General features: G+C 44.5%; 1 protein-coding gene across 3 annotated transcripts in view; it reads left to right on the top strand.

Annotated features, from left to right (window-relative positions):
• The window catches only part of C6H1orf87 (chromosome 6 C1orf87 homolog), a 47,707-nt gene that overhangs the window by 12,244 nt on the left and 20,039 nt on the right, over positions 1-15,424 (top strand). For all 3 annotated transcript variants that reach the window (XM_030206417.1, XM_030206416.1, XM_030206418.1), the window contains exons 4-6: positions 3,700-3,813; positions 8,423-8,686; positions 13,632-13,753. In XM_030206417.1, the coding sequence (XP_030062277.1) occupies positions 3,700-3,813; positions 8,423-8,686; positions 13,632-13,753 (500 nt within the window). The remainder of the gene's footprint in view (positions 1-3,699; positions 3,814-8,422; positions 8,687-13,631; positions 13,754-15,424) is intronic.

Here is a 15,424-nt window from a genome sequence, read left to right as displayed (position 1 = left end):
ATGTGGGTACAGTGGGCTTCTGGTGGGTTTTGAAGGGCTCACATTTACCACCACAAGTGTAACAGGTGTGGGGGGGATGGGCCTGGGTCCACCTGCCTGAAGTGCACTGCACCCACTAAAAACTGCTCCAGGGACCTGCATACTGCTGTGATGGAGCTGGGTATGACATTTGAGGCTGGTATAGAGGCTGGAAAAAAAATGTTTTTTAATTTTTTTTTTGGGGGGGGGGGTGAGAGGGGGTTCGTGACCACTGGGGGAGTAAGGGGAGGTCATCCCTGATTCCCTCCGGTGGTCATCTGGTCAGTTCGGGCACCTTTTTGAGGCTTGGTCGTGAAAAAAAAAGGGACCAAGTAAAGTCAGCCAAATGCTCGCCAGGGGCACCCTTCTTTTTTTCATTATCAGCCGAGGACGCCCATCTCTTAACCATGCCACCATCCTGCCTTCGCTACGCTGCCGACACGCCCCCATGAACTTTGGTTGTCCCCACGAAGGAAAGCAGTTGAGGACGCCCAAAATCAGCTTTCGATTATGCCGATTTGGGCGACCCTGAGAGAAGGACGCCCATCTCCCGATTTGTGTCGAAAGATGGGCGCCCTTCTCTCTCGATTTATGCCCCTGATAGGGTCCAAAAATACACAAACCAAGCCAGCAAAAAATGCACAAATGGGTCCCAAGACTGGAGCAATGGTACAATCTTTAATGAAATAGACCCGACACGGGCCGTGTTTCGGCACAGAATGGTGCCTGCCTTAAGGCAGTATTCTCTTTGATAGAAAATAAAATCCCAAATGGTCTTTCTAAAAACACGTCAGGGTAGGCAGCAGATTGTACCGGACGCACATCTTGTTATGCACTATAACAATGTGCACCCAAATCCCATAGAGTGCAACCCAATAGGGGGTGTGGCCATGGGTGGTGCATGGGCGGGTCAGACTCGTTCTTAACATTTGTGGGCAGTGTTCTAGAATTCCGAGGATGCACACCCAAATTGGGTTTAAAGATAAGCAGCTAAGTCTGACTATCGACTTAGAGAGTTTTCTTTAAACCGTCCAAAAATAAACCGGATATTCAATGCCGATCACTGGCCCCGCATTGAATATCCAGGCTCAACGCCGACCGCGGGCGTTAACCGGTCTCACTCCTGCGGTCTGAATATCTGGCCCCATAGTGTCTATGGTCAAATATACCCTCCTTCCCTCTTAACTTTAACTTATGGCACACAGACTGTAAAGTGTTCACCTTCAATTAGCTATGTTGTTTACAGTAAATAGCAAAAAGAGTTAGGGAGAGTAGAACAATAACGGGCACAAAGACCCTTTAATTGGAACTCAAGTATTTACAAGTACATTATATACAGTATAAGAATAATAAGATAAGGCAAATTGTCTACAGGGTTAACGTAAACTGGTTGAAATATTTATTTATTTATTTATTTTCACACCTCTTTGCAGGCTCAATGTGGCTTACAAATACCGTAGTGGCGATCGCAATTCCGGAATAAGAAATACAGAAGAATGTAGAGTATATAGAGTACACAGTAAATTAGAATAAAATCGGTAATCAATACATTTCAGGTGCTGAAATCATGGGTAGTTTCAACAATGACAATGTGACAAAGCAACCAAAATAAGAATAATTCAATGTTAACCAATTCTGGTGCAGTTTCGATGTCCTGTCCCTCAAGAAGGGTCCCTCTGACAAGCCTCTCCGAACAGGTCATTCTCCGGAAGGCTGCCAAATCGCACGTCAACTTCCGTGGCATTCGACAGTGCTCTCCAACGTTGCGCACAAATGCAGGAGAAACCAGATCCACACACTGACCTAAATCCAACTCCTAAATATTGATCATAACACTTCATTAATGAAACACTGAAAGGTCTCCTGGGTGTAATTTCACTCACACCTCCAACATCTTTCATAGGGGTTGCAGGTTACAAAGGTGATAAAATACAACTCACTGCTCCTTAAGATAGTAGTATAAAAAAAAGTCTCTATTAGATATTATGTATACTTTTCCTTTCAGCTTGGATGATGTGGTTGCATAGGATGGATGAGCCTCTAGAATCTCTCTTTCTCTCTCTTTGTTGGGTGGCAACAGGGTTACTATGCTCATCCCAATGGTGGTTGCAGGTAATTCTCCTTTAGATGTTAATTGTGTTCCCTGTGTGCTACAATCTTGCCTTGTGAACAGGTTAAAGATAAGCCCTTGGGTGAATGAATTATCCCCTGACACATTTAGGAAGTCGGAACTCACTCATTCCACTGTTTTCAGCCTTTAATCCCTTCCCTGACGGGGACTTACATCATGCGTCTGCCGCTTTTAGCCCTTGTTCTTCTCTGACTAAAATTTAAGATCCAGTTTCCCCGTGACCAGGCCTTGTGCCTTAGGGCACTCTGGCACCGATTCTCAGAAGCAGATGTGGGCACTAGAAACCATTAGCGCCAGACTATTGCCCGCTTTTGCCGGTGCACAATGCTCGGAGGCCCCTACCGTGGCAAATAACGAGCTCACCCCAGATCAGCGCTAACAGCATGTAAATTAGATTTAAATGAGACCGTTTTCTGTTTACTGTGTTGCTCAGAGAACAGCGCCTTCAAAAAGGGTGCCCTTACTGCAGTAAACCTAACACGAGCTCAGAGCTGGCGTTAGGGTTTTTGAAGTCTTTAAGTCGGATCAATTGCCTAAATTTGTGGTCGTTAGTTTCGGATATTATTGTGGATAGTATTTTCTATTGTGAATTTGAAAAGTTCATTTCTATTTTGTGTATTATCACTCATAAGTATATATTATGAATGTTAAAATGATAAATAAAGAATTAAAAAAGGTATATACATAATGTAGCATTTTATGCACACTCTCACAATCATGGAAAACTATTAAAGCTGAAATTTACTTCCTATCTAATTGAGGAGGCATCTTAAATGTTACAGCTTAGGGGCAACAATACACATAAATGTGGCCCTGATCCCAATGGCGTAGCCACAGGTGGGCAGGGGGCCCACATCCAGTTTCGCTTCAGGCCCACCCATTGGTGAATCTACATGATGTACCTGGCAGGGATCCCCAGGCCTTGCCAGCTGAAGAGTGCTTTCTTCTGGAGTCCCCTGAGCAGTCTCATCCCTGCAGCAGTCAGCAGTGTGATTCCAGCTGCCAAAATAAGCACTGCCCCCCCCCCCATCTCCCGCACGTGCTCAGTTCAGTTGGCATCCTTTTGTATGCATGCATGGGGGGATGCAGTTTGAAACTGAGCGTGCGTGAGGGGGGGGGGGCAGTGCCGGTGTCGTCTGGAAATGTGGGGATGAGAGTGCTCGGGCCTCGAGGGACTCCAGAAAGGACTCTTCAGATGGCAGGGCCCGGGGATTCCTGCCAGAGAAGAAATGTGTGGGTCATTCCCACCCAAAAACTGAGGTCTAGCTACGCTGCTGCTGCCTGACTCTCTCTTCCACTCATATTTTACAAATGTGTCTGTGGCTCCAGTTGCAGCATGCTGTGAAGAAGCGCAGGGCTAGGGACAGAGTTAGCCTGACTTTCATAAGAGACAGCCTGGGAACACAGGTTGGCTCATGGCCTGTCCCAAGCTCCTTCACAAACCAATGCCACAGTCAGAATCAGGTGACTCTGCAACAGCAGGCCAATGTACGTGGAATGGATAGGGGAAAGCATGCCTCTTTGCTGATTATTATTTTTAATTTTCCAAGGTTTTTAAAGGGCCAAACGTTCAATGCATCACAGCCCCATCTGGAGATCAAACTTTATCCTACATTCACACCCTGAAGAACCCACCCATTGGATTTCAGCGCTCAAGTCAACAGGTAGGAATGATTCCAGGCCGGCAGCAGGTACCTCTAATCAAATATTGCTGCCTTTGGTTTCAAAACAGGCTGAAGCATTTTATACTTATGGGAAAACCTAATGGAAGGAGAGCCCTTCTGGGGTAAATTTTGAATAGGGTAACGTACTCCACTACTCCTCAACCCACACAATCCCTGAAGACTTCCAAACAGAATGGGATAATACTGTGAACATTTATATGCCAATTACATACATAAATGATTAGAATAATGACATATACACATACGTGTGAACATAGGAGCATAAATGATAAACTTCTACCTAAGCACTATTCTCTAAATGCACACATATGATACTATAGACACACAGAGGGGCAGAGTCTGGGCAGGACTCACACTTTTGTTTTACATTTTTATATTTATTTTGGATTTTGCTCACACCTTTTTCAATAGTAGCTCAAGGTGAGTTACATTTAGGTACACTGGATATTTCTGTGTCCCAGGAGGGCTCACAATCTAAGTTTGTACCTGAGGCAATGGAGGGTTAAGTGACTTCTCCAACATCACAAGGAGCAGCGGTGGGATTTGAACTGGGCACCTCTGGATGTTAAGACTTGTGCTCTACCCAGTAGGCCATACTTACACGTATAACTTATAGAATACTGTAATTTGCACGAGTATCCCCAGCATTTACATGCAATCACTTACACCAGCAGCTCCCTATTTCTGAGATACTCCTTTCGAACACACCATGAAAATGTCAAAAAATATAAATGGTGATTGGAGCAGGCTTTCTGCTGGTCCTTTTAAAAAAAAACCCCTTTAAAACCTTAAAAATATTAAGAAGCATCTACTAGCCATTTACGATATTATTCTCCAGGGGGAAAGGTGAATTGAATGGCATATTCTTGTTTCCTTGCTGACACTGTGAACTTTATATCCTAAAGTATTTAGTTTCATCAAGCCTAGTCCCTGCTGCTGCCCCTTCAGGCCTACCTTAAGCATTGGTGGTCCAGTGGAGGAAGCTGGGACAGGAGCGATTCCCACTTGCTTCTGTCAAAGGTCTTGGTTGCCTTCAATATGGTAGCAATGACCTTTCACCCTAGTTTCGCAGTACTGTGGCCCCAACCATAGGGGAGTGTGTGGGGGGGGGGGGGGGGAAAGCACATGGAGCAGGCCCAGAAATTTTTCATTTGTGCCATCTCCTATGATGACACAAGGGGGTGAACCCCAAACAAAATAAGAATCCCCCCACACACACACAGGAAATGACACAAGCAGGAGAAAGTAGAGTTTAGCCAAAGGACGATCCAACATAGGAGATGTTGCTTAAATACACTTTATTTACAGCATCAGTCGAGAGACCCAACACGGTCCATGTTTCAGCGATACAACCTGCCTGCCTCAGGGGTCAAAATCGAACTCTAAAAAAATACATACATGTGTATGTCTTACAAAAAATACAAAGCTTAAAAAACTAAGCATATAAAACTAATTTAAAAGGTAACATGCAAAAAAACTAGACATAAAACAACTCCTAATAAACCAGTGAACTATTACCCTAAAAGAGAAAACAAAAAAACAAAATCCTATCTAAATGAATGTATATCAAATTATAAACAGAGGCTTACATTGTAAGTACTAGAACAACTCATGTGTAAAAGAACAGGAACATACCTCTTTAGGCTAGAAAGATGTGTAAAACGATGGCACACCAGACTCTTGTAAAGCACAGGAAAACTGAAGGGAGTTAAAACACGTGCATTGAATCATATTGTAATAAACCAAACAGAATCATAGGTACATAAAAAGGAGACATTGGAAAAAAAAAAGGGGGGTAAATAGAGGGACAATTTATGGATTCTTAAAAAAAAAAAAGGGAACTAAAACTTAGGAATGACACAACACAAATATTTTCTGGGTGCTCATCCCTACTATATATAGGTTCACTGTTAGGGAATTACCCCCAAGATGTTCGTCTGCAATGTGTATGGAGTTAAATTACACCTGATTACACCATGCCTACTACATACCAATGCTTTTTCAATTGAAATGTATGCGTGTGGATTTCAATCACTCCTTCCCCTTCCCAGAATGCCTCTTTTCTCTGCAGCCAAAAACATGCATTATAAAAATACTAATTTTCCAAAAAAGGGTTCCCAAAATATTCTCTGGTAGAACTAAACAATCACTCTCAAAGAACCAGAGTATTAAGGAGAAACACCGTGAAAGGATTGACCTAAAAGAAAAGAACCTAAAAGAAATTCTTTACTCATACTACCCCTCTCCTCAAGACCCTTCACTGGCTCCCTATCCGTTTTCGCATCCTGTTCAAACTTCTTCTACTAACCTATAAATGTATTCACTCTGCTGCTCCCCAGTATCTCTCCACACTCGTCCTTACCTACACCCCTTCCCGTGCACTCCGCTCCATGGATAAATCCTTCTTATCTGTTCCCTTCTCCACTACTGCCAACTCCAGACTTCGCGCCTTCTGTCTCGCTGCACCCTACACCTGGAATAAACTTCCTGAGCCCCTACGTCTTGCCCCATCCTTGGCCACCTTTAAATCTAGACTGAAAGCCCACCTCTTTAACATTGCTTTTGACTCGTAACCACTTGTAACCACTCGCCTCCCCTCCTCTCTTCCTTCCCGTTCACATTAATTGATTTGATTTGCTTACTTTATTTTTTGTCTATTAGATTGTAAACTCTTTGAGCAGGGACTGTCTTTCTTCTATGTTTGTGCAGCGCTGCGTATGCTTTGTAGCGCTATAGAAATGCTAAATAGTAGTAGTAGTAAGTGAAGGAGAGGTACTCCGAGTATTAACTCATCCGAACGAAGCAAAGCTAAGTTTCGCCTCTAGGGGTGGACAAGTTTCTCAATCATTGAACACCTCATCTAAAAAAAAAAATTTTAATTGCTAATATTTTAATTCTAAGGTCAATCCTATCACTTTCTCCACAAACTTCATACACATTTTATTTATTTATTTATTTAGATTTTGCTCACACCTTTTTCAGTAGTAGCTCAAGGTGAGTTACATTCAGGTACTCTGGATATTTCTCTGTCCCAGGAGGGCTCACAATCTAAGTTTTCACTGTATACTAATACTTTTCACTATATCTGCCAACTGCCAATACATTTGCAGGCACAGTGACATAATTTACATTCTTAAACACACTTGTATGCAATTTCTGCTTGCCCAACTCTCAAACTTTCAAGTTCTCATCTAATGGAGTGGAGGAGTGGCCTAGTGGTTAGGGTGGTGGACTCTGGTCCTGGGGAACTGAGTTTGATTCCCACTTCAGGCACAGGCAGCTCCTTGTGACTCTGCGCAAGTCACTTAACGCCCTATTGCCCCAGGTACAAATAAGTACCTGTATATAATATGTAAGCCGCATTGAGCCTGCCATGAGTGGGAAAGCGTGGGGTACAAATGTAACTAAAAAATATTGTCTATCACGTGTGTCGGTCTCCCAACCTTTCCTTTGATATTAACTCTCAATAATTTAGACAATAAACAATGAACCTAAGAAATGGTACACTTAACTTGATCTTGCCGGGTGTACCCATACACCCGGATGATGTCCAACGCTTGTCAGCGTCTTTCTGTGTTCTTCAGTAGTACACCAGTGTAGCATTTCTCAACGTGAGTCAATCTCAACTGTCTCCATGTCTCAACGCCTCCCCATCTTAATATCTCCACACAGCTACATAACTCAGTGTGCTGCCTAATTTTAGCAAAATCATAGCAAGTACCTCTCCTTCACTTATATAAAGAATTTCTTTTAGGTTCTTTTCTTTTGGGTCAGTCCTTTTACTGTGTTCCTCCTTAATACTCTGGTTCTTTGAGAGTGATTATAAAAATACTAGCCAGGTACTGGAAAGCAGTTATCCAGGTAGCAGCACCTGGAGCCTATCAGCAATTTTAGTGGCAGTATACGGACAATGCTGCTGAAAAGTACTGCAGATCACCCCGGCACTATCTGCATAGCAGTAAAGTGGACAAACAAACAGAGGCACCGATCTGCAAAAGTAAAACAGCAGAACACGGAGCAAACCAACAGTATGAAGACATATGCAGTTTATTAAAACAAGCCCCGATGTGGCCACATTTCGCCCAAAGGCTGCGTCACCGATAAAAGCTTAAGGGGAATGGAAACAGATGTTCCCCAGCCTGACTCCACCACAAATTTAGCCCCTTTGGGCAAAAGGTGACCACGTCAGGTGCTTGTTTTAATAAACTGCATATCTCGTCAAACTGTTGGTCTGCTCTGTGTTCTGCTGTAGCACTAGGGTGGTCCTTGGGAAGAGGGAGGGCGGTGCCTGGAGTTATCCAGTCAGTGGATATCTTTCTGGATAAAGCTAAGACAGCATAAAAGTGCCTAAACCTTTGAAAGTCCCCTTCCCTTCCAATTAGCTTTGACAGATGTGCAAGTGTCATTTTAGTGATGATGACCATGTTTTGTTCATCACAACCTTCTAATATGTATCAATTAAGCCACACGTGTTAACAAGCAATTAGATGTATCGAAGGCTATTGTGCATTTGTGGGCTTGTTTGCTTGAGGACAGATTGGGAGATAAGCTGTAAGAAATCAAGACTTATATGATATGTCTTTGCCAGGATGCCTATTGGACACTACCTAACCCAGCCAATGAAGATGAAATTCTTCTCTCTGCTGTCAGAAATGAACTCCGGCTGCAGTCTTTCAGTGTAAAGGCCATAGATGACCTTCAGGCAGAGATCACAGTTCTGGACCCTACCTTGTTTGGATTTCTTCCCGAGTCGCAGATTAATCACCTGTTCTTGAAGCATCGCCTCCCACTCCAGTTGCCAACTGTCAAGCTGCTTTTGGAGAGATTTACAGAGACAAAAGATCCAGAACTGGTATGGTCCTCTAGAAACTCTGTTTTGGGTGATTTTCAAAACTATCTATACTGCTGCAAAGTCTCGTCGGGGGGGGGGGGGGGGGGGGAGTATGAGCTGAGTGGAGGAGTGGCCTAGTGGTTAGGGTGGTGGACTCTGGTCCTGGGGAACTGAGTTCGATTCCCACTTCAGGCACAGCTCCTTGTGACTCTGGGCAAGTCACTTAACCCTCCATTGCCCCAGGTACAAATAAGTACCTGTATATGTAAGCCGCATTGAGCCTGCCATGAGTGGGAAAGCGCGGGGTACAAATGTAACTAAAAAAAAAAAAAATTCTCTATTTGAAAACTGCCTCAGGAGTGGAGGAGTGGCCTAGTGGTTAGGATGGTGGACTTTGGTCCTGGGGAACTGAGGAACTGAGTTTGATTCCCACTTCAGGCACAGGCAGCTCCTTGTGACTCTGGGCAAATCACTTAACCCTCCATTGCCCCATGTAAGCCGCATTGAGCCTGCCATGAGTGGGAAAGCGTGGGGTACAAATGTAACAACAAAAAAAAATAAGTAGCTGCACAGATCTGCACCTGCTTTTTGCCTGAGTAGTTTTGCCGCAAAAGTGAAAATGTGCAGCACTCAGAAAATGGAAAACTATATCCCTTGCTGTTTCCTTTAGTGGTTATAGCACTGGGCTGAGGATCAGGGAAACCAGGGTTCAATTCCCACTGATCGCCTTGTGATCTTGGGCAGGTCATTGAACCCTCCATAACCTCAAATACAATCTAGATCAGTGGGAATTTGAACCCTGGTTTCCCTGATCCTCAGCCCAGTGCTATAACCACTAAAGGGAGAATTCTAAAAGTGGAGGCCTCCTTTTAGAAGCCCCAGTGCCAAATGGTGAGAGCCTATTCTATAACGGTCAGCAAATCTCTCCTCATACGTCTTGTAACGCAATCCTCATACCATTTTCGGTACAAAGAAAAGCTACGAAAATGGTATGGGATTTGCATTACAAGACGTATGAGGAGAGAGTTGCTGACCTGAACATGTATACCTTGGAGGAAAGGAAAAACAGGGGTGATATGATACAGACATTCAAATATTTGAAAGGTATTAATTTGCAAACAAACCTTTTCCGTAAATGGGAAGGCGATAGAACGAGAGGACATGAAATGAGATTGAAGGGGGGCAGACTCAAGAAAAATGTCAGGAAGTATTTTTTCCAGAGAGAGTGGTGGATACTTGGAATGCCCTCCTGCGGGAGGTGGTGGAGATGAAAACGGTAATGGAATTCAAACATGCGTGGGATAAATATAAAGGAATCCTGTTCAGAAAGAATGGTTCCTCAGAAGCTTAGCCGAGATTGGGTGGCAGAGCCGGTGGGGGGAGGTGGGGCTAGGGTTTGGGAGGTGGGGCTAGTGCTGGGCAGACTTCTACGGTCTGTGCCCTGAAAATGGCAGATACAAATCAAGGTCAGGTATACACAAAAAGTAGCACATATGAGTTTAGCTTGTTGGGCAGACTGGATGGACCGTGCAGGTCTTTTTCTGCCGTCATCTACTATGTTACTATGATGACCAGATTTAATTATAGAAGACTAGCCCAACCCAGTATCAGAGTGTCTAAAATTTAGGTGCCCTCAGTTACACCAGCCATAGACCTGACGTAATTGCGAGCACCTAAATGCAGCAAGGACACACGCAACTTTTAGTAATATGTAAGTGGTGGCACGTCCCATGCCAATCCCATGCTCCACCCATGCGATTGGCCCTCTATATATATATATATATATATATATATAAAACCCAAATTTGGGCACGATCCCAAGATGCACATGCAACTTAATTGGCTAATGAGCAATAATTGGCCATTAACAACCAATTATTGATGTTAATTGGCACCGATTAGGATTTGGATGAGCATCTGTCTGTGTGCTATTCTATAACGCAAGGTGCCGAAATCCCATTGCACACAACCCAGAAGGTGTTGTGGCCATGGGAGATCACATGAGCGTAGTCAGGGGCATTCTGAAAAGTTGCATGCATTGTTACAGAATACTGGGTCTCTGCTCCCAACTTGGGCACCAGCATGTACACCAGATTTTTCAATAGGTGTACGTCTGATGCACAAAGTTAGGCCATGCGAATTGGCAGTAAGCGTGATTCTACAAAGGGCGTGTGCCCTATAAAGAATCACACTTAACGCCAGTCTTTTCTGGTGCCTCTTTTTGAGCAGTCCAGAAAAAAGCACAAAGGGCTCTCAAGAATGGATAATTGTACTTTATTACTGACCCAACATGGCCCATGTTTCGGCGTAAACTTAACGCCTGCCTCAGAGGTCAATTCAAGCAACACTCAGTGTATAAGTGCCTTCTCTTGGCATTCTGCTACGTATCGGGAACTGTTCTTTCCGTATTGAGAGTGGACTTTTAATATACGGAGCTATTATCTCTCGTGCAACGACCTATGCATTAAGTGTTGCTTGAATTGACCCCTGCGGCAGGCGTTAGTTTACGTTGAAACACGGCCCATGTCGGGTCATTAGTAAAGTACACTTATTCCATTCTTGAGAGTCCTTTGTGCTTTTTTGGACTGTTTATGTTGTGTACTCTGATCCTCTTCATTGTATGTTGCCTCTTTTTGAGCTCCTTTTATAGAATCTGGCCCTATGCCACTTACACATACCCTTACAGAACAGTGCCTAGCTACATTGCTATCACTTTCGTAGGTAAAGGTACACGTATCTGTGAAAGTAACAGTATTCTATATATTTTTGCACCAAGTGGCATGTACATAAGAACATAAGAGTAGCCATACTGGGTCACACCAATGGTCCATCTAGCCCAGTATCCTGTTTTCCAAACAGTGGCCAAGTCAGGTCTCAAGTACCTGGCAGAAACCCAAATCGTGGCAACATTCCATACTACAAATCCCAGGGCAAGCAGTTGCTTCCCATGTCTGTCTCAATAGCAGACGATGGACTTTTCCTCCAGGAATTTGTGCAAACCTTTTTTAAACCCAGATACACTAACCGCTGTTACCACATCCTCAGGTAAAGAGTTCCAGAGCTTAACTATTCATTGAGTGAAAACACATTTCCTCCTGTTTGTTTTAAAAAGTATTTCCATGTAACTTCCTCAAGTGTCTTTGTACTTTTGGAACGAGTGAAAAATCAATTTACTTCTACTCGTTCTACACCACTCAGGATATTGTAGACCTCAATCATAGAACAAGTAGAAGTAAATGCCAGCTCCCAGTTATGGATTGCCTTTTAGCCTATTCCTTAGAACAGGCCTTCTCAACCCAGTCCTCGGAACACACCAAGTTCCAACAAGTTTTCTAGATATCTACTATGAATATGTATGAGAGAGATTTGCATACTAAGGAGACAGTGCATGCCAATCTCTCTCATGCATATTCATTGTGGATATCCTGAAAACCCGATGGGACTTGGTGTGCCCCGAGGACTGGGTTGAGAAGCCCTGCCTTAGGCCATCTATTTTGCTGTTATATAGTATCAGAAGAGAAAAGTCTTTTTTGATGTTACTAATTACTTAGCAGATAATCACAGATATGAGTATACCTCAGCAGGGCCACCGAGGGAGAGGGGCGGGGCGGACAAAATTCTCTGGGCCCGGGCCTCCAAGGAGGGATCAGTGCTGGGGTCTCTCTCTCTCTCTTTCTCCTGCTCCTGACCGGACCCGGGTAATCACGTCCTGACAGGAGCAGGAGACAGAAAACCCCAGCGCCAGGCCCCCCTTGGAGGTTGGGGAGGACCTGGAGGAGAAGACACAGGAGAACATCTGGTTTGGCTGGTGGGGGTCCCCCCCCCAAGCCCCGCCAGCAGAAGAGGTCTTCCTCCAGCGCTGCTCTTCACTCTGCCGCATTGCCTGCCAAGCGGCAGCTTTTCCCCTCAGGCCGCGCATGCTTTGTTTTGAAACCGAGCATGCGCGACGTGAGAGAAAAAGCAGCCGTAGGGGTTGGCAGTGCGGCAGAGGAAAGAGCGGCTGGAGGAAGACCTCTTCTGCTGGTGGGGCCTCAGGATACCCACCAGCCCAAGGTATTTGCAGTTCTGGCAGGCGGGGGGGGGGGGGTGGCGGCGGTGGTGATCCTTTTGGGGGGGGCAGCAGCGGCAGCAATCCTGGGGGGGGGGCGGTAGCCTGGACCCGGCAGCAGCAGCCCTGTCCCAGGCCTGGCGGTGGTGGCGGCCCTGCCTCGGTCCCGGCTCAGTCTCTGGGCAGCCCTGTGCCTCTATTGTACATAATTGGCCCGATATTGAAAACTACTTATCTGAGTAGCAGCATCTGACTAGAACCAGTCATCAATTTTCAGCACCATAATCCTTTAAAAAAAATGCTGAATGCAGAGTTTAAATACTCACTCAAATACAAATGAGCTTCTTGGTTTATTTTATTGATTCTCCACTGTGGCTCCTATTACCTCCCCTCATTATTTGGGATATGATCTTAACGTAATCACCTTCTGAACTGACAAAGTTTTGCATGACGTAATGAACAATTCAATGCAACAAAAAAATTAACAGTGAGAAGCTCTAATAATAGCAAATCTTTCCAACTGGCTTGACTAATTAAGGGGGGTCTTTTACTAAAACTTAGCTCGAATTATCTGAAGCAGATCCCATAAGAATAAAGTGGGCCCTGCTGCAGATAACTTGAGCTAAGCTTTAGTAAAAGGTGAGGTGAATACACAGGCCAATACCTAAGAATGGTTAAGGAGTGATGAGATGGAAGAGTTGTGTTTTTCATTGAAATGCACTGGAGTAAGGGAACAGCGAGGAAGCAGACCAAAAGGGAAACGCTGGTGTTGTCAAGGGAGACAAGAAGGGCAGTCCAGCGGTAGACTGGGCTGAAAATGACAAACTTCGAAAGGACAAGATTTAACTGAACTGTTCTTGGTTGTTGTTTTGGGGTATTAGTCATTATACTACATAAGTCTATTTCTCTTTCTTCCAGGTAAATTATGAAAAGCTTCTTTGGTTTTTGAGGTTATCTTTGTCAAACAAAACACAGATTAGTAAGACACTGGCCTCTGATCTCCCTGTGGACAGTCAGGCTTTGATGGATGATCAAAAAAGGTTTGCTTTATAGGGATTTGTCTTCGTTTCTTGGGCATTTTCTTTACACTAAATACATTTCCATTCATATTAGAAGGGTCTACTTACTAAGCCACATTATGACAATTCTACCTATTAAAGAGCAATAAACACATATAACCCTATCACTTGTTATTTCACTGTACTCCATTACAAATGATGAGAAGCGTCACAAGTGGATGCATTTGAGGTAGCTCATTATTATGCAAAATAGATATGCAGCTTGTGTGAACGTGTTAATTTTCCTCCTCAGCAGCACAGGGCCACTAATGACCAGTAGAGATGGACAGCCAGAAAATTTGTGGCATTTTTTTCTGTTTTTTTTTTTTTCATTCCAGAACAAATGCCATTGAGTGCACACTCTTCTCAAAGAGTGCACAATATTCCCCTAATTCTGTAAAAGTTGCCAAAATTTGCACGCACCAATTTAGGTACACACCCAATTTGCGCACGCAATTTAATTGAATAACAAGATAATTAGCACCAATAATTGGCTTTCTAATAAGTAATTATGGGTACTACCATATTTTTCGGACTATAAGACGCACTTTTTTCCCCCCAAATTTGGGAGGAAAATGGGGGGTGCGTCTTATAGTCCGAAGGTAGAGATTTCCCTCACTCCCGCCCTCCCCCCGAGTTCGGGATCGCCCGTCCGCCCTCCCCCCGAGTTCGGGATCGCCCTCTCCCCGGCCCTGTCACCACTTCTCCCTACTCACATCACGCGATCTTCCCTGGTGGTCTAATGACGTCGGGGCAGGAAAGAGCCCCCTCTTTCCTGCCCAGCGCGCTGCTCTCCGTCCTCCTGTATGCTGCCTGACGGTCTCGGTGGCCATTTTGAATCTCGCCGAGACCGTCAGGCAGCATACAGGAGAACGGAGAGCAGCGCGCTGGGCAGGAAAGAGGGGGCTCTTTCCTGCCCCGACGTCACTAGACCACCAGGGAAGATCGCGTGGGAGAAGTGGTGACAAGGCCAGGGGGAGGGCGATCCCGAACTCGGACAAGACGCACCGGAGCACCTAGGTTTTAGAGGAGGGAAAAAGGGAAAAAAAAATTTTCCTATTTCCCTCCTCTAAAACCTAGGTGCGTCTTATGGTCCAGTGCGTCTTATAGTCCGAAAAATACGGTAATTAAAGTTCATTGAACTTTATGCACCTAAAATTTATACGTGCTTTAAAAATGGGCAGAATGGGGGCATTCCTAAAATTAACATGCATTGTTATAGAATAGCAGGGATACACGCCTAATGTAGGCACGAACATTTGCACCACATTTCAATTGGAGGAGGAGAAGGGGAGGAAGAGGTGCCGGAAATGGAAAGAAACAAGCTAGAGGTAACTGCTTGATATGTGGTAAGAAGTTAACCTTGTAATTCTTGCCGATTTGTAACAAGGTGGAAAACCGACTACTGTTTACGAAGTGGCGATACAGAATTAGCTCTTTCTACTGTTGACCTATCTGGACATGTTTTCCCGTTGAGGTCGGTGTTCCTTCTCCAGTCCTAATTTAATGAAAACTTCCACTAGGACCATAACAGCTACAACTCCACAAATAATCTAGACAATCAGATTGGTCTTATGCTTGGTGGGGTCATGAAGACGATCATCGATCCTTGGGGTGGGGGGACTGGCCAACGTTCATCCATACTGGCATGTC

Source organism: Microcaecilia unicolor, chromosome 6 (assembly GCF_901765095.1).
Source record: "Microcaecilia unicolor chromosome 6, aMicUni1.1, whole genome shotgun sequence".
Classification (NCBI taxonomy): Eukaryota; Metazoa; Chordata; class Amphibia; order Gymnophiona; family Siphonopidae; genus Microcaecilia; species Microcaecilia unicolor.
This window is presented reverse-complemented; position numbering and strand designations above follow the sequence as displayed.